The sequence below is a fragment of the Anopheles maculipalpis genome, chromosome 3RL, assembly GCF_943734695.1.
Source record: "Anopheles maculipalpis chromosome 3RL, idAnoMacuDA_375_x, whole genome shotgun sequence".
Classification (NCBI taxonomy): domain Eukaryota; kingdom Metazoa; phylum Arthropoda; class Insecta; order Diptera; family Culicidae; genus Anopheles; species Anopheles maculipalpis.
Window position 1 is genome coordinate 2700392 of NC_064872.1, and position 27878 is coordinate 2728269.

Consider the following 27878-nt stretch of genomic DNA (forward strand, 5'->3'; position numbering starts at 1 on the left):
ATCGATTTTACAACACATTGCACGAAAATATGCACCCACCCTGCTGCTGCTACTGCTGCTGGCGGGTGTGCTCGTCCGTTTGCACCGCGTAGTTTTGCACACCGCCAGTGGGTGAATTTTTCTGCACCACTCGAATCAACATTCGCCCTGTTTCGCACACACTTTTAGAACCTTTTCTCTTCCTTCCGAGAGCGAATAACCCTTACATTGGTCACGATTTTCCGCCGAACCAAACATTCGCCTTTTTCCGCACCAGAATCTCACGCAGAAAGCTTCCTACTTCCCAAACAGAAACTCCCCGGCAGGTGTTGAGAAATCGGCTTTTCTTGCCTACCTTTTCTGCGCTGCCGAAAATTTCGAATTTCCAACGAAAATCTTCCCTTTTTGTTGCTTCCTTTGCTTCACACTTATCTCTTCTTTTTTATATCGGGATGCACCACAAGCCCTTAGCAGCCTCCCTGGGTAGAGTTGATGGTAGGACACGGGGACACTCCGCTACGCTCTTTGCGCAAAAAAAAAAAAACACACTGTGCGGGCCCCTTTTGGGCTGTCCGATTTGGGGGAAACGCGCGAGCCCCAACGAATGCACGGGAGGAAAAACCACATACATACACACACGGCACACGGGCCAGCAGCAATCCAAGCACATACACTCGACACCCCGAACAACAACCGACTGACTCTGGCTATGGTATGTGTACATGCGCGACCGACACACACCGCACGCACAGCTCGCTGCCCAAGAGCTGTTCTCTTGCGTACTCTGCACACACACACGCACGCACGCAGCCACAAACGCGAAGGGACGCGCGAAAAGGGGGTCCGCTATTATTCCCGATGTTTGGCTAGCGTGTCGCGCCGCTGAATTCGCAACTGTCGAGCCATCTCTTTTGGCCACCTTATGTGAGGTGGATCGGAGCAAGCGAGAAAGCAAGCTTTACCGAGAGAGAGAAGAGAGAACGGCGAGAGTAAACTGGTGAGGCGAAAAAGTAATTGAGAGCAAGAAAACATTGTCATGAGAATATTTTTCAAGCAAGCGTGATAGCTACAGTGAAGGAAATTCAAACGAATAGTTATACGAGGCGAAATGCGCATTTATTAAATTATTGATTTATTTTCGAGAAAATTGCTTAAAAAATTAAGCTTGGGAAAGAAATTTGTCATCAATTACTTTTCTCTCCTTGAAAACATCGACGAAAGAACCATGTTTAGTGTTTTATAAATCACCGGCGACTCTTTCCACGCACATATTTAAGTGGTAAATAAATCTATTAATCCATGTATTTGTATTATTAGAAAATATTGTGTTGCTGAACGCATAATCACAAAACGTTAAGTTACATACACGTTATTTTACCGAACGAATTGTCTCGATGAAAATACTTTCTGGAAAAGAATTGCTAATTGCTTACTTAATCGTCATCAGCGGTTTGCTCATGATCGCTTTCGAGAGTCCCATTGCCGAGAGAGATTTCTTGATGCCACGACGTTTCACTGCCACCGGTTCCATACTATTCACAGCGTTGATTCTTTTCCGCAGATCGCGATAAAATTCGAGCACTTTTGTGTTGGCCCACACCTGTCGCAGGTCAAAGTCGAGCACACGGATGCTGTCCAGACTTTGGGCACGGCTGAGGGCTACGTATGCTTGACCCGCCTCGAAAACTTTCGAGAGCGATAGTTCTACGCAGTCCAAGGTTAACCCTTGCGATTTATGAATTGAAAATGCCCAGGCAAGCTTAAGGGGAAGCTGTATGCGGGTCAGAATCATCCCACTACCAGTCTTAACCGACCACTTTTCGTGGCGAATTAGAAGCTCGCGATGTTTAAACTTTACCAGTGGCATACCTTGCACAAAGTTTACTACTACACCACGTGCCCCGTTGACTAGCCCCTCGGCAATGTTGTAGTTCTTCAACAACATCACCTGTGCGCCGATCTTGAGCGTTAGTTTGGCCGGTGCCTGTAACATCATGTCGATCTGCTTCACACTGTACGGATCGCTATCTTTCGCCTCGAACGTTTTAGGCTCAGTTCGAAGCGCTTCCAGCTTTGCCTGATTAATTGCGTCCACTTCGCTCGTGTGTGAACAGAGCTGGGTCGCAAGGATGCCTTCAGTTTCAATCCGTTGAGAGGCGGTTTTACGCAACCGATCACTGATATCGTCCGTCACACGTCCAATCCGAATGCTGTTCAGAATGGTAATGAATTCCTGGTCATGCTGCCGATGTACGACCGTCAGTTCGTACGACGCCTGGATGCATTCCTGCCACACTTTCGATTCGAAGCAAAACCGAACTCGTCCCAAATCGTCATCTTGGTACGCATCCTGAGAATATTGGCCGGGCCGGGAACGGTCAGGCAGTCGACCTACTGGAGGCAGTTGGAAGAAGTCACCGCAAAGGATGAGTTGAATGCCACCGAATGGTTTATCGTTTTTTCTAACGTATCGTGCCACTGCTTCAATTTTCTACAATAATAAAACAAAGTAATAATCAGAGAAAATATTCTTTTAATATTCAATTTTGGCCACTTACCTCAAAGAAATCCGCTTCTATCATAGATATCTCGTCGATAATCAGTCTTTTACACTTGCGCCACGCCTGGGCCGTATTCGGACGGGATGCCTTTTCGTAGCAGTTCTGCAGTGTCGCTTCTCCTGTCCCGATGCCAGCAAACGAATGCAACGTAGTGCCACCGATCAAACAGGCTGCCACACCCGTCGAAGCCGTCGCTATCGTACCGTCCGGAGGCAGGGTCGCAATGATCTTACGCAGCAGGAAACTCTTGCCCGTACCTGCGGACCCTGTAAAGAATATGCTCTGGCCCGATTGACAAGCGGATAAGACACGTTTCTGCTCTTCGTTCAGTTGCACCCCGTCAATTAAAGCTGCCTCGTCGATCGACTGATCGGACAGCAATTTCTTCGGTCTCGGACGTTCGCTGGACGGATCATCATCCGAAGGTCGTTTTCGCTTCTGAGACGGTGAAGGTGTCGTAACGGAGCCTTTCCCAAGCGCCAACTTCCGTGCACGGTGCAGTTCATTCGTCGTTACGGGACTGATCTCATCGAAGTGGTTAAGCGACTTGCCGGCTAGCACTTGTGCGCGTGACTTCTTCAGCAGCTCAGTTTTGCTGAGAGGTTCCTCCTTCTTTCCAGCTACCCCGGCGCCACCATTCGTTAGCTTTACAAAGACTATCTTCAGAAACTGCACCAACAACCCGGGCGGTGCGTTCGACAGGAACAGTGTGCACTTTTCATCATTGAACTTGATGCTTGCCTTACCCTCGGCCATAAACTTCGAATGTACCTGTACACTCCGTAGCTTAAATCGTATCGTACTATGCTTTTCGGCGGACAGCTCGAGGAACATCTCCTTCAGCGCGTTCCGGGAAAGCCTTAGCGTGGTTTGCTTGTGGGCAAATTTTCGCAACGTCGTCCCATGTGGATCGTTCCATTCTACGTTGACGGCACACGTTAGGGAGGCGTCATTCGGGTCCATGAGTTTCAGATTGATATGTTTGAATGTGCAGAGCTCAATCGCACTTACTAACGAGGTCAATTACCGCGCCCGGAGGGATGAAAACCGATGCCAACAGAATGCTTCCCTCCAAACGGATTTAAATGTGACAGCTGTAACCGTAAACAAAGCGGGGCTTGCCAGGTGTCAATGTAATCGATCCCAATTAACAAAATGGGTGGTACTAGATGGCGCTCGTGTGGAAGAATTGTAATTGTTCGTTGTAATAATATTTGACAATATTTGATAAATATTTTTTGGAAATTTCTAACAGCTAACTTCTCAATTATTTTAGTTCTGAGCGAACCGAAAAACCAAAGTTATGCAAGACCATTGTTCGTTTGGCCAAACAGATTATCTATCTTTTTTTATTGTGATACTTTGTTTTCTTATTATAATCTCACTAATCCCGGGTTGGCAAATTTTGGGTTTCCTTAGCAACAGATACTCGTAGCTGGAAAGACGTAAGCAGAAAAGAAGACATCTTTCAATAAGAGACTATTCATCTACAATATCTCTTAAGTAAAGTAAACACGAAGGGAACACATGGGAGGATCATTTGGTAAACATTGCAAAAAAAGGAATATTTCGTTGTTTTATTTTTATCAAAATAGCGTGTAAAGGATTAACAATAATTTTTTAGTTAATCTCTCTAAATCTAGCTCTTGTTAAGCCCTCTCACTGTGCCACGTCTTTGTCAGCGGGGAACAGCCCACCCATTTTGAGTTCCACTCTCTTTTGTTCATTGCGAGCGCTCATTTCTTTTTCGTGTTTTTGTGAGCAAGCCTTTCTTGCGTGCGCTAGAGCGAGAAGGATCGATAAAACACAACCCGTGCAAACGAAATACCAATATCAAACCATATTTTATCTCTCGCTCTCTCATGCCGTCACTCACCGCATTGCACGCTCACGTTAAACACCCAACACTGCGATGTAAGTTAAAAAAATCTCAACTTTCAACGGTGTCGGGTGCGTTTTTGGTGCCGTGGTCCGCTACGCGAACGGGATACAAAATTACAGTCAGTGTAAAAACTTGAAGTGTACGGTTTATCTGCGGTACAAGCATTACATACAGAGAATGATACCTATCGATCGCCAAAGATCGCTATTAGGGCAAGGAATAAAAATAAAATAGTGATGCAACAAGCGAAATAAAGTATCAAGAGGAAGAATTATGCAGCTGATATTGTGGGTGTTTGAGAATAAATAAATTAAAAAAAAAAACGAATCAGTGTGTTGGAAATCCCTCATCTTCGCGTCTTCTACAAAACCGATAAAGATCTTCGAAACGAAAATAAAAAACGAAAACAAAACAAACGTGTAGAAACTAAGGAAGAAAGTGTATGCGAATTTCTAGCTTATCGAGTGTGTTATTGTGAGTGATTTAGCTACTAAAAAATATTATTTTCTAACGAAAAGTGCATCTTATTGCCCCGTACAAGTTCTTGGAAGAAATAGGAAATTATATCCGAGATCCGGTCCCAAAATCCGGTCAATGTAGAGAGATCGCGTGTAGAAGTGCTGCAGCACGAAAAAACAACCATTGAATTGTGTGCAGATTGTGTGTGAGTGTGTGTGCAAGGAAAACAGGAGCATCTGGTGAGTGTGTGGGCTGCATTCTTCCTTTTTTAAGCTTCTCTTCTCTTCCTGATTTTTCCTGAGTCGAGTAAAGCGAAATAATGCATTTTAATGTAAAATACGGCTCGATTTCACCCCGTTATAAATGATTAATCCATATTCTACCCTTGACATGACTGCATCTTGGATGCAAATGCAGCGTGTGCTGCGTTGTGTGCAATGTCACAGCAAACTGGTCATCGATTGCAGTAGAAAACCTCGATTTTTACCAGTCATCATCCTCATCATCATCGATCGGGTGATCTTGAAGAATGATCGTGCTCGATCGAGCACATAATTCCGATCGTACGTTGTGTATGGTACACGCTAATGATCGGTGGACATTATTAATGGTCCTTTATCATGCCTAAAACCTCTTTACGCCGCTCGAGAACGATTTGCTGCCCGTATGCTGCTGACCGTCATGAAAGTCTTAGACCCCGGCCATAAAAGTCAATTTGCTGATGGAAGTCAATTTGTTTGATACACATCTCGGAACGACTCTGTTAAACTCTTGCTTTAAATGTTTTTTTTTTTTTTTGCTCTCTTTCTCGCTGTGTCTAGTCAATTTGAAAGCTTCAAACGTTTTACAAGCTCGAGTTATTGGTGATACGATCATGCAAAAAACGAGATCTATTTAAGCTTGATTTTAAAAAGACATGCCCGGTGAAAAATGTTCAGCCAACAGCTGTTGTGTGTGTGTGTGTGTGTGTTTTTTTTTCGATTAACTAAGACCAGTGAGGCAAGTTTTTTTTTTTGCATTATTTGGTCCAATCATTCAAATCAATCCAGATCCGGGCAATATTTATTATCTAGTGCCGTGAATTACACCTCCCCCACCCCGTCATTCCGACTCCTTTCGCCACCCTTTCCCCCTAACGAACCCGATGGCAGGCATTATCGTCCCAGCGGAACAGTCCGCTTGTCAATCAAGTGGTTGGCGATAATGATACAGCGATAATGACGTCGAGATAGTTGTGAAGCTTAACGCAAAGTGACCGCTTCTAGTCGATGCAAAAAAAAAAAAAAACGATACCCTGATACTTGTGGGCGCACAAGTGTGTTTCGTTCTATTCCTTATGCCTTTTTTGTTTCAGAAACTGCCTTTCATGAATAATTTGGTAGGGAAATATTGACTCAAAAACCTTCTTGTATCCTGCCCGCTTCTTTGTGTTATCTTTTGCACTCAAGAAGCAACACTTTTCCTTTTCTTGCTTTGCTCCCATTCTTGCTCCCACGAAAAATCCATAGCATAAGAAATAAAACAGGACTTACGACGCTCACCGTTTGTTCACTCTCTCGCGCGCCAAACGAGAGACATCAACACTAGCAACGGCGACGAACCTTTTTGCGAACCAAAAATCTTAAAACGAACGGGCGGGCGGGCGTGCGCGCGCTCGACTTTAGCGAAGACAGAGAAGTGCAATGAACCACGCCACACTTTTCGCCAGAATATATCCCCTCACGGGATCGCAGTTGCGTACGACGATCGCGAAAAAAAGCGGGGTGAAAAGAGTGCACACATCGGTTTTTTTTTTTTTGTTCGTTTTTCTTGTGTCCATCTTTCCCCAGCTTTTTTTTCTTCTTCTTTTTGGCCACCACGAACCGGACCGAATTGTTTCAAGGTTGAGACGGTTTTCATTTTTATAGCAATCCAGCGGGAATCTGCAATCGCCATTCCTGGTGGGGTAGCAAAAAAAAGACAAGACGAGCAAAAACTAGGGGCCGGAACTTGAAGCGCTGCTGGCTTAAACACAGTTTGGGAAGCTTCCGTGGCACGGTTTGAGATTGATCATGCTTTTTCTGCTAGCCGTTGTTTGTAAGAACCGCCGACATTTTTCTCTTGCGCTTGTTAATAGTTAAATTGGTTGTAAATTAAGTGCCAGGGTTTTGCTGTCTCTCTCTTTCTCTCTCACACTTTCTATGCTTACGTTTTTGGTTGCAATTTTCCTGTTTAGTTCTCACTTTTTCGGATGGGAAAAAATGGGCTTGGCTGGCCGGAACATTTCCCAACATGGTTTGTCGGCTTCGTTAGGTTCTAATAGTAAGAAAAACTAAATTTGATGGCAATGTTATTACGACAGAAAACAAAAACCCCACCCGCATTCCTAGCAGGCCTAAAATCAGAACTAGCTAGACAATTACCTTTGATTCGTTTTTGGGAAACAAGATTCTTCCAGCGGGAAAAGTCAAACCCCATTAGGGTTGCATTTTTCTACCGGTGTTTTGTGTTGTTTTTTTTTTTTTTTTTGTTGTGGGGGTTGGATAACCAGGCTGGAACATTTCTTAGCCATTAAAATGCCAAAACAACCACCGATCTAACAAACAGCTATAATCACTGCTAAATGGCAGAAGATCCGTCCGTCCTATTCGATACTGAGGACGATCCAGAACATCGAGAGGAATAGTTTTATTGTGATAAAATGCTAAAATGCTTCCTCCCTTAATCAGCTCCGCTCCAGGCTTTAATATGGTCGATTTTTTATGGTTTGTCTTTTGGTTTTTGTTGTGGTAAAGGTTAACGTTCTTGTGTCTAAGCTATCTGTATATTAATGGGCGATCGTAGAACGATCCCTTCCTATTGGTGTGATGGCGCTAAAGCTTTGCTTAATTTATCAGGCAAAAAGAAACGTGCGACATTTGGGTGCAGAATGTCATGGCAACGGTGGCAGGACTAACCCAAGGAGGCTAATTTAGAATGATATTTCACTAAGCATTTACTGACAGGACTTGTTTTGAAATTTGAGGAATAAATAATTTGATAATTTTTTTTTGTGAAAGTAGTTCAATTTTTTGTACGATTATTAAATTCTTAACCATCAAAAGAACTCTCAAACATAATAAAATACTTTTCATACACACGCAACACACGCTAAGCCTCTTCCCAGGCCGAGCAAGAAGCGATAACCCTTACCTTCTTTACCTTTTTTCTCGGGTCAATGCACCCTCACGCAAGCAGAGAGATGAGTATGCAATCGCTTGCTATTGCTGCTTCTTCTTGCTATATAATCCCGGACGGCGGGTTGTTTCATGCCAGCGCGAGACCTTACAGTTCGTGAAATCTCGCCGGAGATGTGTGCACGTTGTGGAAGAGAATGCGCTTCAATTATAATATTTCGCGCTTTTCCCTTCCCACCTCCATCTTCTTTTTTCTCATCTTGTTCCCTTTAATCCATTTTTTGTAGCAGGACTTGAACTCTTAATTTTCCAAATTCGATAATTACAACAACAAAAAAAACCTCCCAACCTCGGAGAAACAGGCTGGTTCAGCAACAGCAATTCTCCAGCGTTCGGAATTTCACTCCCTAATGATGATCGTTTCCCAGTGCATCTTCATCCCAGGCAAACCCCCTGATCAGCGATTACGGCACCAGAGTTGGTTGCTAGTGCAAGGCCGATCTGGTGTGCCGGTGCGTTGCGTTATGCGTAATCTCTTTGCTTCCCTCTTAAAATGCCTCAACAAAACGCTAACGCGATCGTGGTGGCGGAGATGGTACCGTTCTTTAGTTGCGTGCTTTGCGTCCCAGGGAAATATACTCCCGTGGCTCACGATCGTCAACCAGCAGGCCAATTATGTTGTGTACGGGGAGAGGGAAAAATACAAATTTATTTCCCAGTCACGACGACTCTGTCACAGCAGAGGCTCTCAAGGTCGTTTGTGGCCACGTTTAGCATCAAGTGCGTTTTTTCCCATCCAGTTGCTGCCAACTGCCAAGCAGCCTAGGCAGGGCGTGTACTGTTAAGTACTGCCGGCGGATGTTTGATTAGTTGCTGGAACGTGATAACGCCCAGTATGAGACCACAAACCCACCTACATCGGTTACATTTTTTTCGGGTGAGTTTAAACGCTCTTAAATGGAACCCATTTTGTTTGGCTCTTTTGTTGGGTTAAAATAAGTTAGAAACAAATGTTCACCAAAAACTAAAACGAAACCCTTTTCCATATCAACGGTGTGGGTAGTTGTGTTGTTTCATAAGCAAAAATGCTAATTGGTGGTTGATAATGAACCGCTTTTTGGGTGGTGCAGCATGATTGCAACACTATCCACTTCGCCGCAAAACTTGTTTCTTTTGTTGTTCTTATTTATTTTACAATTATACATCGATATGGTTGATTGTTACAAATTATTTACTCAAAATTTTATCTGTTGTTTTTATATTGTATTTCATTTTGTTTGCGAATGTTGTATTGTACATGAAAATGGATAAAATTTATTAATTTTTGTATTTGGAGCCCCAGCTTTCATCATTATTCTCTTTCGATTATTTCCTTTTTTAATAGCATTTCTTAAATTTAATTTAACATTTCCTTCCCTTCTTATATTATTTAAGTTACTCTTTCTCCCAAAAACCGTTAATACACAGATAACACACAACTCATACACAAATGCTGTGTGCTGTAAAACGCACATTAACTTCTTTATTGTTCCTTCCTGTTGTGGAGGTTGCATAACACCACACGAAACCCGACCTTCGACGGGCGACCAGCAATCGAGTTCGGCGAAGGTCGCTAATGGAGCCCAAGAAAGCAAACACACACATACTACACCACACACCCTTTTAGTGTAAGAAAGCCTTAGACCTGAGTTTATGGCTCCAATCATAACAGACTCCGTCACGGTGACATACGTCGCTAACCACGCTTAATTAAACCATAATGTCTCCCCTCAGCTATAAATGTCACCCTTGAAGGGTGGCTTGCAATTGAAAAGGTTACGGTGTAATTGTTTTAAAATTAAAATCACACATCAATCGGTGTGGTGTGGTTTACGAGCGATTAATCGTACCTTTTCATCTGAATATTTGTATAAAATACATCGCCACTTTTCTTCTACACATGCAATAAAAGTCTCATAAATTAACTTCTATTCCTGAAAAGGCACAATCATAACGTGAATTTAAATCCACCCCTTTTAGCCGATTATCATCCTTATTATCTACGCTTTGCGAAGAGGGCGCAGAATAAAGATGACACAGCTAGCGATAAAGACAAACGATCTACCATTTTACATTCTTCCTCCGTGTTCGATCGCGAATCCCACTTCATTATGAGCGGTCAAATGGCTCACCTAAACAATGTCTATAAATATGTCGTCAATGTGAGAATAGAATCGGTTAAATGAGCAAAAAATCCCACAACCAGGCAGGTGGGAAAACCGACGACGGTGGGAAGGAAAGAACTGATCATAATCTTTCCACACTCCCGAGCAGCCCCGTGGGGTAAGAATTTTTGGAGTGCTGGCGAAATTCCGCAATAAGCCGCGTCACCCGGAGCCGTTAGAATTTCTTGGACCTTGGATGATTCCCCCATCCGGGCCGTAACCACAACCACGGGGAATCACATTCAATCGCCTATCGAACCGTGACCGATTATGCACCTTCCAATGGGTTCGTAGTTTATCGGCGATCGACTCATTAATCTCACAAAGTTTGAGCTTTTTTTTTGTGTGTGTACGATCATCTCCGGGATCTTGGGGAGATATCCCGGATCTTTGGGCCGCTTATCATACCTCAACAAGACACAACAAAAAGCAGAGGTTATTAAAGTTTCCGGAAGAAATTCTGTGATTTTTTCCCTCTTCTGCTTCCGTGGGCTCGTTTAGCTCGATCACATCATGAAGATCTGAGAACTTCATCGAAAATAGACTTTTCCCGTTATAGAACTTCTTTTTTCTGCTTAAGGTTTTCGGGCGGACGTAATAAAGAAGTGTTTTTTATACTAACGCCGCCCAATAGAACATCTCAACAACAAGTGTCTATATTTTCAGGTCCCCCGTAGCCGATCATTATCTACCGCGAGGGTCGCGAGTTTTGCGTTCGGCGATCAGGATTTATGCACAGTAATTTATCGCCATTACTTTTCGTGATTCTCGCCCATTCTAGGTTGGCTCTAGCATACCCGAAGAAAAAAATAAACGCAAACGCGTTTAAATAATGCAAATTCTCTCCCTATTTTCGCTTCGATCAACGTCGAGCTCGCTAAGAAAAGAGATTTGTGGGAAGGGGGAAAGAAAGACAGAAAGCTACGAGGCTTAATGTAAGAAATTATTAATAATTTCTATTTCTCTTTGCCTTCGTGCGTTCGCGCATTCTCTGGGTTCTGTGGGGGGAAGAGAAAAGGTGTTCGACCCTTTCGATGGGCTCCAAGGCATGCCGGTAAGCTTGAAATCACCGTTATATAGGGCTGTCTGGGATGGCTGGCTGTGGCAGGTAACGGTGGTAGTTGTAAGAGACGTCTAGTTCAGGCTGACTTGCTTGGTCACGTTCTTACTCACCTGGCGAGGAGAAACCGTCGTCTAGGGTTTGGTGTCGTTTACCTTGGGAGAGACGCAAAGCCATAGAAAAAAGAGGGTGCTTAGCTAGGTTGCTTTAAGGGAAATTCTGGATCGAATGATAATTTCTTCGTGGAGAGCAGATCGGAGACAAAAATGAAGCTTATCTGTAGATGGAGACAACCGGACAACCCGGTTGTACATTTTCTATGTGAAGCTCTATGACCCACAAAGGAGCAGGTTGTCTATTTTTACAACAAAACAGATAAGAACGGCATCAGAAATTCCCAGACAGACAGAGCTACACTCACTTAACAATGTAAGCGATTAATTCCTATTTAAGTAAACATTTTATGTCTGCGATTAAAAAGGCATCAGGTGAGTGTTTCGTATGACTCCCGCATTATATTGGCACACTTTCATGAATGTCGCAGGTTGTTTTGTATTATGCAGCACTATCTTTCCGATCGCTTTGTGCACAACTATCGCTCGCGAAGTGAGAGGATCCTCCCGTCAGCAAACAATCTTTAATTGTGGGTCACTATCGGTTGGTGAAGATCGAACAAGGTCTTCTCCGGCCGTGGCACAGTCACAATTTCGTTCATTCATTGACTGACTGATCGACAAAAATTCGACCACAAACTTCACCAAAACTCTCTCACGTCCAGCGCTTATCGACGGAGGCAAGCAGGTCGATTGCGCCAACACACAGGAAGGTGACGCCACTCGACTCGATAGCAAACTGCGCAAACCTTCACCACCAAAGGCCGTCGCTCATTTCCTGCCTTGGTGGGATCATTGTGTCCGATTACCACTTCTTCGACAAACCAACCGACAAAAAAGTGCCATTTAATGGGGTGTGAGTTTACATAATGCTGAATATTTGGACCCCGGCTCGCTGACGTTAGATTCGGAAAGGATCGATCGAGGCTCTGGGCCTGGATTCTTCTTTCACATTTTCAAAGAAATTACATACCGATTCGAAGGCACCACCACAGGGTGTCTGTCGCCGGAGACATCACGAAGATCTTCCTTCTTCGTAGTTGTAAGGGCGTGATGAGTTCACGCTGCGATGAACTCCACTCGTTTTTCTTTGAAATATTTCCTTTCGGCGGGTATTTTTATCTTGTTGGTGAATGTGTTGTACTTGCTTGTACGCGATATCCGTGTGACAACCTACTAGATGTATCGCTTCCAAAGTACAGGTTTTAATCATTCCTGCAATAGATATTCCCACAGTTTCGAAGATTAGTAAGCGCTGCCTGTTTGTGAAGATTGCCCTGAACGCCCGTGTGTGTAAACCAAGCAATCTCCCGATCAAAGTAGCTACTATAACTGCAACATACTCCGGGGCAAACCGGACCGGATTTTGTTTCTATCTACCAGGAAGGAATCAAGTCCTGTAAATATCCCGCAGCGTTATTCTCCCTTCCCGCATATATCTAGTGGAATAGTCAGGTATTGGCTTGAACTTGCCGGAGATAACCTTGGGTCCGTTAAGTGACAACAGATGTACAGGCCGGCATGGCTACGAAGGTGGAAACAGTAGAATCGTCCGTCTGAGGCTTCGCTGATGCTGATATGCTCGTGGAATTCTCCCGTTTCTAGGGTCCATGAGGTCAGCCTTAAATCCATGCGCTCTGGGGTGACGTACCGGTAGATAACGACGTGACGTTTCTACAAGAGAAACTCGTTTTTTAGAATGTAGAATCGTGTTTTTCGCTTGATAGGTAGGGGGGAAAGCCAAGCGATGGGGATGTCCACCCTTGCCACACGAGTATGAATAATGCTCATCTTATATGATTCGTGGAATATCTAGAGGGGTGTATATTCTCCAAGACTCAAAGCTTCTATAAATAAACGAAAAAAAAAAAATAATCGTGGAATATCAAATGGCGTGCATTAGTATATTGATGCCCTTCTCATTCACCGATTCTTCTTCAGTAATATCCGCTTGACGTCAACCGTTTTCGGAATATCTTCAAAAAATGTCTAGAATTCTTTAAATATTTAATTTGCCTTAAGTTTACAAGCGTCTTCTCATACTAAAATACGTCATCCACAATCGGTCTGGTCTGGTTGAACCTTTTACCCTGTCCGCAAATTCATTTCGATTGGTACGTACCGCTCCTCTCGGAAGTGACCCATTTCCGCAACCGGTCCACTACCTCAATATGTTTTCCGGCCACCGTAGGGCCACCAAGCAGTAGCAACATTCCCGAAAAATGTTTGTCCGCAATGAGGTCAGGCAATTATTTCGCTCTTGCTTTTTTTTTTCTGCTTCCATCACCCGTTCTCTGGTACAGAGCCATTCCGGTTTTAACAATCGGCCGTACGGCTAGGTCGATGGGACCAACCACTCATCTCTCACCTTCCCTTTCCCCTTCCTGCCAAAATGGAACCCACGGCAGATACCCATTTCGGAAACAATTCCTTTCAATCGTAATGGATGATTGTTGTTGTGGAGGAGGTCGCGCCGATCAAGCCACTAGAGTCAAACGTGACGGAAATTGGGTGCGAGATAATAATGCTACTGGATTCGTCGGGTAGGAACATTTGAAGAGGGCGTCTCCTAGTTCGCGAAGCTAAAATGTGACTGTATTACGTTAGCTTCCTCCCCGGGCCTGCTAAAGAAAATAGACAGCAACAAAAAAAAAAGAAAGAGCGGCGCCTGACCACTAAGGTGATCAGCTGTGAAAGTTACATTCTACGCGATCGCGTCGTCACAGTCGGTGAAAGAGTTTCTTCAGTGACCTCTAAATACAGCGTTGCGCAGATGATCGTTCACGTACGATCGAACCCACAGCTCACATCTGCCACTGGCTGGATAAAGCGTCTTCTAGCGTCTATTTGCTCAACAATGGCTTTACAGTTACAAAACACTTCACTGACATTGTTTGGTGTGTGTGCATCGCTCCCCATGGAAGGGAAATGGATCGCAAACTAGGTTGACCTACATCCGGCGCGCTTGGGATGTGGATGACAAACTGCTGGGACTGGATCTTGCTTACGCAACCGTGCAATAGGTATGGCTCGAGATCCGCGCGAGTTGAATAACTGGATGGCACGTTACAATTATCAGTCTAAGGACCGCACTAAAGAGACAGACACTTTGCTGATCACCGTGTAAACTCGATAAGCACTGTCTCGTCACTTATCGGGAAAGTGTTTTAGGTGACGATCAACTTCACGGCTACATGCGCGCATGAGTCTACACAGCAAATCAAACCGATAAGCGGGCCGTTTTGTACGTGCTGGAATAATCTTTAGCTAGAGGTCCTGAAGCTCGGAGCAACGTCAACTCCCACGAGCGTTGGTTGATCTCCCACAGACGCACGAACCTCTGGAGGCTAGTCGTGAACTCCCCAACAGTTAAAAAAGGGTGCGAGCAGAGCAATTAGCCAAACCGTAGCGCTAATTACTGACATTTCGCTATCGTAAACCCCCCACACACAACAAACAGGCTTTACATACTATGTGCTAATTTCTGATCGCATGCATCACCACGACTCGCACGCTTTGCAGATATCCCTTGGAGTAAGATTACCTTATCTGTCTTTCCCTCCCAGAAATCCCTCACCGTACGCGTGTCTCCTATCCTGCGCTATCAAAAGCGAAAGAAAGCATGAACTCGATCAAACGAAACGTTTCAGACGTGCATCCAGTCATCTCTCAAAGAAGTCCTCCTTCCTTTGGCATATCCACTTTCCACTGCGGCGATTTGTCCCGCGAGACTTGATGCCACGACTTCGAACGATTCGGAGGGCATCTTTCGCTCTGTCTCTCGTCGGGGAACACCAAACAAAACCGCCAGACAGAAACTCCTTTTCGCTTTGCGCGGGTTTCATGTCTTTCCGCGGCTTCTAACCGGTTACTCTGAACCTCCCCGTGTACACGTGTACAATCGTGCGCGCGCGTGCACTCCCGGCTTGGTCTTTGGAGTCCACTTAACTGTGCCACGTTAGCACCATCCCGCTGCTGGTTCGCTGTATCGATTGCATAATGTCTCGTGTCTCCAACATCCAACGGCCTTCCATATTGCGGTGCCCGTGTTGTTGCTTTTTCTTCTTCTTGTCGCTCGTCATCAAGCTTTTATTTTGTACAGCTTGTCTTGACGATGCAAACCACTACCTTCTCAAGGTTGTTTTGGTGTGATGCAGCTGTCCAGAAAAGACAGAAAGCTGTAAAGTTGGCCCCTTCTTCGTTCCGGTGGCTGTCGCTCGGTAAGATCCCCATTTTTTTTGCGGTTCACAAAATGGCCTCTCTGGGCACAGGGATACGCACAGGGATAAACGATGCGAGTAACAGAGGGAAATAGGGTGGTCTTGTCGCAGAAGAGACACCGTAAAACCTTACCAAGGGAACGATGGGAACGATTATTATATATGACTGAATCGTTTCATTTGCTCCTTCTGCGAATGTTACTTTCTTCATCATGGCGTAGAAAGACACACGGACTGATGTTTCCTTTGTGCATTCGCGAGTTCTAAGTACGGTTGCTGACGCGCTCCATTAGGGGGCAAGAAATTAGCTTTCTGTCAATACAAGTCCATCGTTTGCATTCGATTGCTTCCTTTCGATGAGAATTCCATAGATGCATGATTTATGATGCTTGGCAGGTTCAATATTTTGTGTGAAAATAGTCGACAACTTCCAACGTCGTCCATCTTCACTGGAACGAATCTTCAAGGATGAATGTAATGATACAGGAACTAGCCGCATTGCATGCCATTACATTCCGGACCGTCTATCAGGTTGATTAATGGGTTTGTGTAGCGAGTGTCATTCGAGAATTTCTTGCTGTATGCTGTTAGAAAATGGCGATGCCTATATATTATCGTTACGAATACACATGATTAGCAGCTGTGCATTATATAGTGGAACGCTAGTTATTATGTCACTCGTGTAATACACTCAGCGCGATAATATCATCGTCACCATCGTCGTCGTCGTCGTCGTCGTCGTCGTCGTCCTCCTGCTAATATCAACTATTGTCGTGAAAATTACATGCCCAACCCCTATTACCTACTTGTTAGCCGATGCTCTTTGAACTTCCCTTCTCTATAGTAAGGTGGAAATCTCTGCATCAAACCACATACACATAACACAGAGGGAACACTTCTCTTTCTCTCTCGCTCTTGCCCGATCCGGGATTTGTTGTGGTGTATTCCGATAATGTCATGTTCGGTTCGTGTGTATTACACAAACGATGGTTGTTGATAGGGGAACCTAAAAGCCCGAAAGGTGGGCTGGCCTGGTCCACTTAGTTTTCAATTTGTAGTTTTCAACTACATCGATCGATAGAAAACACGAATCGAATGCTTTAATAAACTTATTAATTTCACTCTAATCCTTAGAGCTAGGCGAACGAGCAGGCACGCTGTTGCTCTCCAAGGAGTTTTGGCATCATTAATCAGCGACTCTTTGGACGGAGGACACGGATTCAATCTGATCAATCTAACGCGTGATTTTAAAGCATACACCGCCGGAGGGAATTGTATGCATTGGGAACCCAACACGTACACCAAACATTGGATCTTTGTATGCAGCCGGGCGGGATCAGCACGCGGGTCGACGAAACTTCCTACTCTAAAGTGTCTGGGGAGATCTAGGGAAACCAATATTTGTAGGTCTTTCTCTATCGTTGGCTCGCTCGCACTCTAGGTCCCTACAGAGCGAGAAGATTGATATCTTAATTACGATATCCAAGGCATTTCGACCGTATCCACCAACTCTACCCCCGATCCTGGCGAAGGTTCTCGTACGATTGCTGCTGAATCTGGTGTTGTTGTTCGTCGAACATTTTCCTACAAGATCACTTTCAGCGATCGCGCGCTTTTACTATATGCGCCTTTGGGGCTTGTTGCAGCCACCATCAAGACATGTGCTAATAAATATTCAAATTCAATTCCCAACCCAAACCTACTGACTATTCGCTACCGAGCCGAGCCCTCTGGGGAGCCTGTATACATGCAACTTGCCAGAATTCGCCATTCGAACCAGCAGCAGCAAACCCTCCCCGGTTTGCACCACCCCCTTTGCACTTACACGCTAAAGCTTATTGGATCCTCCTCTGCGTCTGTGGCTCAGATTACATCATCCTTCCCTCGCCGTCATGTGCGGAAAAATTGTGTTTGGAACAAGAATCTCCCGTCCCGCCTCGGACCTACCGCCTCCAGGTCCACACCAGTGGTCCAACAAAGAGCGAAAGTACCGTAGGCTTAATGTGTTGTGTTGGTAACCCGTGATGCAAAAGCCGGCGTCCCGTATCGGCCATAGATTTATAGACGAGCGCAGACTAAGTGCAGCGAAACCTCTGCTCTGCTCTCTCCATAGCCAGGGCCAGAAAACGACGATCGGTCGAGATCGGTCGGCAGCGTTTTATGGACCAATTTGACTAAGTACTTTATTGCACTCTTGGATCGGTGGTCCTATTATTCGCGCAACGAACACTCCGTTCTCGAACCCCAGAGAGTATGTAGAACTGCTGCGATGCTGGAGCAGGCAACTTCACTCTGGAATTAATTACTGACGTTTAAGTGATTTTTTATGGTCATATCGATTGTGTGTATGTGTATTTGTGCCCGACCGGCCGCCTGAGACCACAATCGATGCGGGTGACGACCTGTTTTGACTTGCATTTATTAGCAGGTCGCAGAGCTCACAGCTGGGCAAGTGGGAGGCATTTTTAATAGAGCAACTAGTGGGGATCCCTGCCAAGCTCCCCAAGGTCTCAATGTCCCAGAGTTCCAATTCTAGCAATTCTGGAACTTGCATCGCTTTGAAAAAATAAGGAAATGTTCCACCTGAAGATCAACTACCATACACGGTTGTGGGGTGTCTGAAAGCTTGCAGCACTACATCTGTTTTGTCCACGTTTCTGCTGCCAAGAATTGTGGGAGGTAAAATGTACATGTCGGGAACCGGGTGCTGTTGTTGTCTAGTGGCACCAGTAATTAATGTTTCTCATTATCGACCACTGTCCCAGTCCCACTGACTCTGTACTCGAGTTATTTGCTACTGACTGCTGTCACTACACGCTCAACGTTCTGTTTGACACCTACACGGAATCTCGCACTCGCAATCGCGCGTACTCTAAACGAGCCATTCCTGGTGGACGCCCGGAGGGAGATCGAGCGAAACACACACACGTATGTAGCTAAATTGGTGACTTAATAAATGATCGCCAACTAGCGGATGATTTATGGAGAACTCCAACAACTGACCTATCCTAAACGCAGGCCTCCTGCATCGCGATGGAGGTTTTTTCTTACCGTAGCTGCTCAGCCCAGCGCAGGAGGGCGTCCATCGAAGGTAGCGCCAATTAATGGTGACCATTTCTTCGCAAAGTGCTGTCGGTATATGTGATTGTATGTTAATGCGTTAGATCGCCACCCTCTCCGATCTGTCCGGATGATGGGCAGTCCATTACAGCAATGGATCCTCTTCAACTCAACCCTTTTTTTTTTTTGGTTTCTTCGAAAAGCTTTCCATCGCAGTTTAGCCTTGCGCTTCCGTTTCCTCTCTTCTCGAGGTGCATTTTGCTTCCATTTTAATGTTTGCATGTTTTCTCTATTTTTGCAGATCCGTGGACTCGTTGTACATTCGTCATCAAGTGTGAAGACAGCGAGCAACTTCTTGCGCGAGCTGTGATCGCTCAAACGATCGACACTCGTGCGGGACATCTCGCCATCTCGCAAGCCTCATCCTGCTCTCTAAGGTCAGTCAGCTTCTGCGGGAGGCCCTGCGCGTATTACCCTCAATGCAAACTCTCACCTATCATCAACACCAGCCACACTCTGCACACTGCGCACTCTTTAATGCGTATGCGCGCGATTATCCACGGACCAATTTTCTTCAAACCCCGCGCCATCCGTCCCTTTTGGAAATCTGTGCGTGTGTCTGTTCCGAAGCAAAGCAGTCAAGTCACCCCACATCATCACCACACGATCCATTATGTAATTGTAGCTCGAAGGGGTCGTCACCACCAACAGCAGCAGCACCCTTTCCACCGTGCCATTTGTGGCCTCCATCTGCTTTTTTTTCGCCACTGGGCCGGCCCCACACACACCTTATGTGCCTGTCTGTATGCATGCTGCAAACACACCGCGATCGACGTTGATTGGCATCGACTGATTTCGTACAATTATGTCTAACGGTGATCTCCGAAGAAATGAGCTTCTGTTTCATGCGAGATCTAGTTTTTCTTAACCCTTCTTTTTTTGATTTCACTTCGAACCTTGACGATTTATCATATCTGTTTGCTCGCAAAGCGAATACAAGAGATGTGTCGATTACTTGATCTTGTTGATCGTTTTCTATTTTGTTCTTTATTTATTTTCTAAAACATGCGTCTGTGTGTCGAAGGGGTCGGAAAATCAATCATCGCGATTAGCGCGTGTGTCGCAACGATCGCAACGAGGTGAACAGAGAGCATTATCGATCGCTTCCAATGTTTAGTGAAATAAATTTTCCTTCTATTCAACCGAAAAAGGGTGTCCAGTTGTGGTGGCTGGGCGAAAATTCGACACCCCATTCAATCTGTGTCAGCAACACGCACACACACACACACACACACACACACACACACACACACACACACACACACACACACACACACACAATAGAGACTAGAGGGGACTCTATGTACAGATTATACGTACACAGTTCGTTCGTCAGCCCTATTTGTTCCCTCTTTCTCCAGCACCCCGAGCACTCGAGTGAAGTGTTCTCGCACACTGGAATGATTCGTGGCTCGGAATGCATCCATTCGTACTCCAATTAAATTCCGTTACTCAATGCTCATGAATATTCAGTGTGCCCTGTTCCGCACCGTGCTTGACCCGGTCGGCCTTGTCCGGGGGAGAATAGGGCCGTTTTGAGCCCGTTTTCACATATGCTTCGGTTGTTGGAGTTCTATCCATCCTTCCCAATATTCGATACCTTTTGCAAAGTCCTCTGGTGTTATTAATTTGATCATTAGCAGCAGCGTCAGCAGCACGGTACCGGTGGTTGCAGCATTCCCACTGGGGGACAGGTCCATCGTTGAGATCCGACGATCTATTTCGTGTGAGCAGATTAATCTAGCTTAAGCTGTGTTTTGTTATTTCTTTCTATTTTTGGGTCCATAGCTGTCTGTAGCTTCTGTCACTTTTTGTCGTAGCAACATTCATTTTCATAAAGCAATCATTAGTTGACAAAATCTTCTCATATCCGAATGACCATTAGTTTGCCGAAAATTTCGCATCATCCTGCCTAGATTTATGCATAGAGTGTCTTGAGTCTAAGTCGCAGAAATATGATTAAATTGTTGCTTCCTCTGTTGGGACCTATACTTCTGCCAAGTTTGGTAACATCCCGCAGAGCGCAGGATTAATTTCTTGCTGGTTCTATGATTTTTATGACAAAAGAAAAAGATGCGATACAGAGAGAAAAACAAACCGAATATTGTCGTCGATCCCCATCGTCAAACGATCATCTTAGGTGATGCTTCTCAACTTTATCCTGCACACTTTCCAATTAGAATAGCTAGGGAACGAGGAGATTTATCGAGACCACCGGGTGGGAAAATAAATTGCCTGTTTAATGCACAACTTTTGCGAGTTATAGGCTACGAAGGTTGAGTTATTGCATAAAGCTGTAGGATTTTGTCGTTTTTATTTTTGAGTGAGCTTGAGAATGTGTAGTGAATAGATAGTTAAGGAGTTCAATCTCAATTTAATGGACATAAATGAGTAGAAAATACAAATCGGCACTTTGGAGTGTTAGTGATAACGAACCATGCGGACAAGTATTAGATCAGGTGTCTAGGCCACGATTAAGAACATACAAAACAGTCCTCAAGATACCCAGCGTGAGTTTGCTCCCTTCTATGGGGACATCTATGAGGAAGCTTTCTCAAGAGCTCACAACACAATGTAAGCCACAAAAAATATTTCTATATCCCATAATGATTTAGATTCACCAAAAATATAAATTTTTGGACTCCCTCCCTACACCATCCCATATACACACGCCAGTTCCCCTCGTCGACCTCATAAATGTAGCCCATTTTTTCGGACAATTATACGCTCGCTTAGCAACCAGCGAATCCGTTGCTCGCTTGCTCTCACACGCGGCCTAAAGCCGGCGTTTAAAGGTCGGCCGGCGTAATGCGAGGATCTCTAAACACCGAGTAATCGATTCCGCTAGCTAATCGAATAAATAAAATACAATCCGCCCCGAAAAGCGGCAGCCTCTATAGCAGCGTCAAGTCACGTGTACGAGTGGTAGAGAGGGCCGTCGAGATTAGGGCTACAAAATTGAAGTATAAGGAGAAGGGTGCGTTCCTCCATATCAAGATTGAAGCCTCGACAGGCAACGAGTGCCCATGTGTATGTTGCATCGTACATCGTGGGGCGCACGGGAGAGAACTGCGCCCCAACGTGAATGTCGCGAAACGTGGGCTTCTCCTTCGGCTGTGGTCGACTGACTTAAATGTGCAACCAAGCGGCACCACCATCAGGCCACATACACCACTACTTTATTCTGTTTATGTGTGTACGAAGAGCGGAGTGCGAAATATTAGAGCTCAAATTGATTTCGGTCTGAAAAAGGGGCCCACACGATCGTTGGGGCATCGTCGATGTTAAAAACTTTCGCTTTCGCAAATGCAAATGCATTCTCGCACTCTAACACCAGTTGCAGTGCAGCGGTGCATTTAGCGAGCGATTTGAATTTATTTTTAGGTTCCTTCCACAGGTCAGGGTTTTTTTTTCAAAGATTGATCGGGGTTTCACTTTCGATAAGAGATATTTATTTTTATTGCCCATTTCAGGCTAGCGGTGTAGGCCGAACCTCGAACAGATGACTAATTTTTGCAAATAAAATTGATCGATTGACAGCAGGAGCCACTTACCCAGCGTACGTGGTACGTGTATGGCTGTACGGCCATCTCAAGTGGAGTGTTGACAGCTTGAAGCTTGAAGTGGTTCCTCGATGACGGGTACGCAAGAACATCTGCCGCAATCCTCACCGATTTCGACGAGGAGAAGTCCCAACTGAGATGGGAATTAGACCACTCGAGCTCACCGCGATCGATATTGTTGTCGGGAGGGCGCTCTATGGTGCTGGTGTGGTGTGTAGGTGTACGATGATCACACTGTTTGTACACCCGTGCAAACACACTACCTCTACGCACACGCAATCAGCTACAGTAGTAAGCAAACCGTAAACATATGTTTTCCTAAAAGCGTGAAAACCCAACGCCACTCTCTGCAATGTTTCACCGTGTGAAATTTTTCTTTTTCCGCTACTATATGCACTTCTTCGGAGTGTTTAGCAGCCGAACGTTTTAAGCAATGTGCACCAACCAACCAGATAATACGGGTTGGTTAGACGCACACACACACACACACACACACACACACACACATACTGTTTAACCGAAGCATATTAAGATTCGAACGGATTTTGAAATTGGTTGCAGTCAGTGCATATCTACTGCCGCTGGTGTTGGGCAAAGCGGGTTGAAATTGTGAGGGAAAAAATTGTGGGTCAAGTTACAAAATGTTGCAGTTTGATGTTTTCTTTTCGTTGTTTCCAACATACTTCCCCAAGTGTAAACACTCTCAAATTGAGTTTTTCATCTAGATTGGAGTTTTTCGCTGCTTTAAAAGGGCGCCCAGTTGCGTGTGCCTGTTTGTGTTTATCATTTTTTGGCGTAGGTATTGATCTATTAACACAATTTACAAACATATTATTTATGCTTTTTGTTTGTTATGTAAATGCTTCTTTTAGATTGTATTTCCTCTTGCCTTTTTTTCATGATCATGTTTATTTGTTACGTAAAACTTGATCAAATTGTACTTTTCTTTTATGTATGTTTTATTTTTCACATTTTTTCATTGTGATTTTTAATGTTTTTAAACTTATTTTGTAAATTTCTTATTTCCTTTTTCAACTAATTTTGTTTGAATCAGTTTGGGTTTCATTACCAATTCTTGACAAAAATTTTGTTGCTCAATAATTGTTCTTAGTTTACTTCACAACAAGTTAGCCTTCGCCTTTTGAAACCTTTTTTCCTTCTATTTTGATCACAAAGCATGTGTTTTCTAAAGTAAAATATTTTATATTTTCCCACCAGAGGTCGTACGTTACTTCCTTGCACCTTTTATGGGTAGCCTTTACCAAACACGCACACACTCCAAAAAACGAGGTCACAGTGCACCCTAATGCCCACCGTAGTCACAGAAAAATATTATATTTGTGTACAGCGATTTGTCATTGGTGGCCTTCTTTAAACCGTTCCTAAACATCTACGCCACCGGATGCCAAACAGTGCTGATCGGAACAGTCGTAGCCCGCGAGCGTTTGCAATTGCCAACTGCCAGCAGCTCGAGAGGACATTAAAAGCGTGATGATCGCTTCCGTACCCCCTTGTTTGCTTACCACGACGTGGCGACCTTGGTGACCTTAAGAAGAATGGTGCGTTAATACCATAAATGGAAAACGCCCGCAAGCCAACGTGTGTCGAGGTTGGCACAAAACGCACACATACACCCATTACAAAACGGGAAAAGATTTATGCGTACGTTTGCAGGCATGCGCATGTACGTGTCTTTATGCCTTTTTTCGCTTGCGGCATCTTATTTGGCACAAAACTTGGTGGATTTTGTCAGCGCAGCTGGGTTGGAAATGGAAATAAAAATTATATTTATTTAGACATACTTTACAGCTATAGAATCTTCTAGAGGATAACAGTGTTTAAACGCATAAGAGGCTCATAATTATCACTCTACTCCCCGCATATCGGCGTAATTGTTCTCGTATCATTGAGATCGAAGCTCGGCCAAAGCGTTGCTTTGTTGCGCCTGTTCTTGAGCGAACCAGATGTTTTCGGCTGGTAGAACTGATTTGATTTTAACTACTCCAGCTCAAGCACTCAAGCACTCTATCGTAGTCAATCGATCGATAGACTTTGCAGCCAGACAAAAGTAATAGCGAACGAGTGATGTTCCAAGCTAAAATGCAGTTATACGGCCATTGCCCGATCGATAATGCTTTTTTCGAATGGTATTTTTGCGTCCAGCTCGTCTAGGAAGAAAAACTCCGTTACAAACCGCCGCTTGTTGATCGTACCAGCGAACATCAGACACGGGAGGGAGACTTCAAAACGAACTTCAAACGCACCTCAAGTCAACGTCAGCTGGATCGCCAAAATTGTTGACGGCCGAACCGAGCCTAGCGGCAACTGGCGACGCCGAAACTGTTCCGAATTGTTGCCATGATGCTGTGCTTCACCAGGCTGGCGTGGCTGGCTTTTTGTTGAACCGATCGCCACGTCTTGAGAGGTATTGATTTTTGCGAAGATGTGCGATGTGCTTGTTTTTCTTAATGGCTGTGCGTCTATCATTACGTGTTTCTTTCAAAAAAGCTTGGCAAATCTTTTTCTTGTTTCGTGCTTTTGTTCGGTACAAATTCTGGACCAGGATACACGGGCTCCCTACATAATACAGGGGAGCTTTTTTTGTGTGTGAGAATCTGCCTGCTTCTAGCGATCTTTTGTTTCTTTTTATTGTTTTCGATAGCCATTCAGTTTTGGAGAGTATTGCGAAAAAATAAAACCCCAGGAACATCAATAAGTCGAACCCCGGGCAGGATAATTTATGGGCGAACGTTGCAGAGGATAGAGAGCCCATAGAACTCCACCCCCTTCCCGGATGTTTTTGGCCCTGTCTGTCTCTGTTTGTGTGCGTGTGTAGGGAGGGAACAGGAAATGTCTTCCCAGAAGAAACAATCCCATCCTCTTCCAAGGCCAGAAACCTTGGAGCCCTGCTTCAACCTCACAGTGTTGACCTCACACCCCGAATTCGGAGGCGCTTTTACCGAACGACCTCCATCCATTTCCCTTTACTAGGTCAGTGGAGGTTGATGAAGATGGCCCCAAACCTCAATCTGTGTGTGTTGGTTCGTCACGTCACGTCACACGCGGCCTGAGGATGAAAATTGAAACTGGCGATCGCGATCGGTCCAAACCTTATTAACTAACCATTCAATTTGTGGTCCAAGTATTGTGTCTGCAACACGCTCGAGAGGAAGGAATGTTTTCCATCGAAACAGAAGGAAAAACGAAATGGCCTCCATCTGTCTTTCTCTCTCCCCCCCTTCCCCTCACCACTTCATTTCCTTTCATTTCCCAAACGGTGATGAAAGTTGATGATAGCATCGTCTGTTTTGTTACTGTTCGATGTACTAAAACCTATTCATCCTGCAAACTTTTTCCTTTCCTGCTCATATGACCGTGTCTCGCGAGTCTCTTTTTTTGCAGTGCTCCCGATGGCCCTCTCTTTAAATTAGACACACTTTCATGGTCGATCTTTGTCGAGCGAAACACCTCCCCTCCTCCTCCCATCCATTCCAAAGAAGAAAATAAAAACCGACCCCGATGGTACTTGCACTCCTACGGACTAAGGTTTTTGGGGTTTTTCTACATTTCGGGCTAAAAATTAGATCAAGCAGCGTGTGTAACGAAGATGCTGCTCTCCCGCCGATCTCCAACCCATCAAAAGAGGCCTTCTTTTATGAACAGAAAGCCTTCCAAGATGTAGGTTGCTGCAGTAGGACACCTGGTTTGATAGTTTCCAATTTTTTGGACATTAAAAGATGAATACTCTGCCCCGGTCATTTATTGTGTGTCCTAACGCGGGGGGTCACATATAGCCCCTTTTTTATGCTCGTTCGAATCTAACCTCGTTTTGAGGGTGCTCCGGGCGTAGCTCGATAGACGACGAGACTGTTTGAAACCCGACCTTGTCTTATCGGTCAACCGATCCATCAAAAGTAGCATGCCGGCTGCTCGCGTAATCACAATCATTCTCTGTCGGCGGCTGTCCACCCTATCATGTGTTATCTAGTCGTTCGATGCAGCAGCTGCAACTGCAGTTCGTAGAATGCGTCGGTTCATTGGACGACCTTCGTACGACTCTACTCGCATGCTCGCGTTCACAGCACAGCGCTGTATAATTGAAGGGGATGGTTTGAATATTACATTTTAATCGTTTTGCTAAACGAAAGACGCCTTTGAGAGATACATTTTAACATGTGATCATTATCAGCTTTGATCCCTAAGAAAAAAGAACAAATCGTACAAGACAACCAGACCTCAGTGCAGCGCGCTGCAACTTCCAACTCCCGCCACAATGATTGATAGCGCGTCCCGATGGAAATCAAATTCACGATTTCTTCTGATGCGTTAATAATCGTTCCCGGTTCTTTGCTTGGGGATTGCAATAAGAAACCTTGTTGACAGACCGTCTGACCCTTTTAGATCTTGACGTCCACAGCCTTGTACTGAAACAAAACACCGGGGATCGAGCGTGCGCTTGTCTGCAGCATGCAGAAATAAGGTCAATTTCGATGCCCTTCTCTGATCCACTCCCGGTGCAACCTGTGGCTGAAACAGACACAACGCTCCAGTGGACGATTTCAACGTAACCTGCTTAAATTGTTGACGTAAACGGATTTTTTCCATCCGTTCCTCGTTTGTCATTTTGTAATACGATCGTGTGAAGATTCCGTGCGATCGTGCACCGTACCGGAAAGAGATCGTAGCGCTTGCCCCAACATAAGCAGTACGGCCACAGCAAGCGACTGAAATTAATTTCTTCCAAACAACCTTACTATTAACTATTCACAACACTTTTTTTCACTTAACTCACAAGCGCGTTTTGCACAATAATAGAAAATCTCTCCGTCCCGGCACGGCTCATTACGACTGTTTTGCGCGAAATTGCACTACTTCCTACAAGCTGATGTGCGCGACTGTAAAGGGGATTTATGTAATATCGCTGCTGCTATTTAGTTGCACCTGACTGAAGTTACCAGGGCGCTACACACGTACACAGATCGGCACTGTGCTTGAACAAATTGGACCGTATAAATCATTAACCGCAGGGCATAGTATTGCAGGACTTCCGATATTGCAGTAGGGCCCGATCGCAGCAACCAGCAACAATGTATTCATATCGGGATAAGACGATGTATCTCGGAAAGTAGAAGTGATAAAATGTCTGCTCCATTCTACATAAATGGATCCCAAACCCTTGCGGGATGGCGTAAACCTGGCGAGCATGACAAAAAAAAAAAGCGTAGGACCAAAAACTGGTCCAGAGTGTGTCTGTGTGAAGGTTTTACGGTAGTTTTCGGTAGGCAAAGTAGGCTGCTCCATTACCTTAGGAGGCGTTACTGCCAGCTTTCTTCTTGCTTGCCCGGTTGCTAGGCGACGACGCACAGGCACGCAGATGTCCAAAGTAACTGAAGACTCTAAGTATCTCCCCAATATTCTTTGACAGGGGGTTCGTTCGTTTTCGTCGGTAAGCTCTTGTACTTGTACTTTCCCAGCAACGGTCATTGACACAAACTCGTACTGCCACTGGGCCCGGCAATCGGCGTTGGTTCGAACAGCCGAATCTCTCTAGCCAAAAAGGGG

At 44.9% G+C, this 27878-nt stretch overlaps 2 protein-coding genes across 2 annotated transcripts in view; one reads left to right on the top strand and one right to left on the bottom strand.

Moving 5' to 3' along the window:
- The window catches only part of LOC126563780 (uncharacterized), a 347215-nt gene that overhangs the window by 200192 nt on the left and 119145 nt on the right, over nt 1–27878 (top strand). The gene's annotated exons all lie outside the window — the stretch shown is intronic.
- On the bottom strand, nt 1409–3503 carry LOC126564248 (ATP-dependent DNA helicase PIF1). Its single transcript, XM_050221239.1, has 2 exons — nt 2538–3503; nt 1409–2470 (listed from the first exon to the last, which is right to left on the bottom strand). Exons 1-2 carry the CDS (start codon nt 3501–3503, stop codon nt 1409–1411), a joined length of 2028 nt encoding a protein of 675 aa, XP_050077196.1.

Excerpts from the sequence above, each read along its gene's own strand:
- LOC126564248 (XM_050221239.1), bottom strand. The coding sequence starts at position 3,503 with ATGGACCCGAATGACGCCTCCCTAACGTGTGCCGTCAACGTAGAATGG. Across the intron at positions 2,471-2,537 it reads TAGAAGCGGATTTCTTTGAG|AAAATTGAAGCAGTGGCACG; the intron begins GTAAGTGGCCAA and ends TTATTATTGTAG.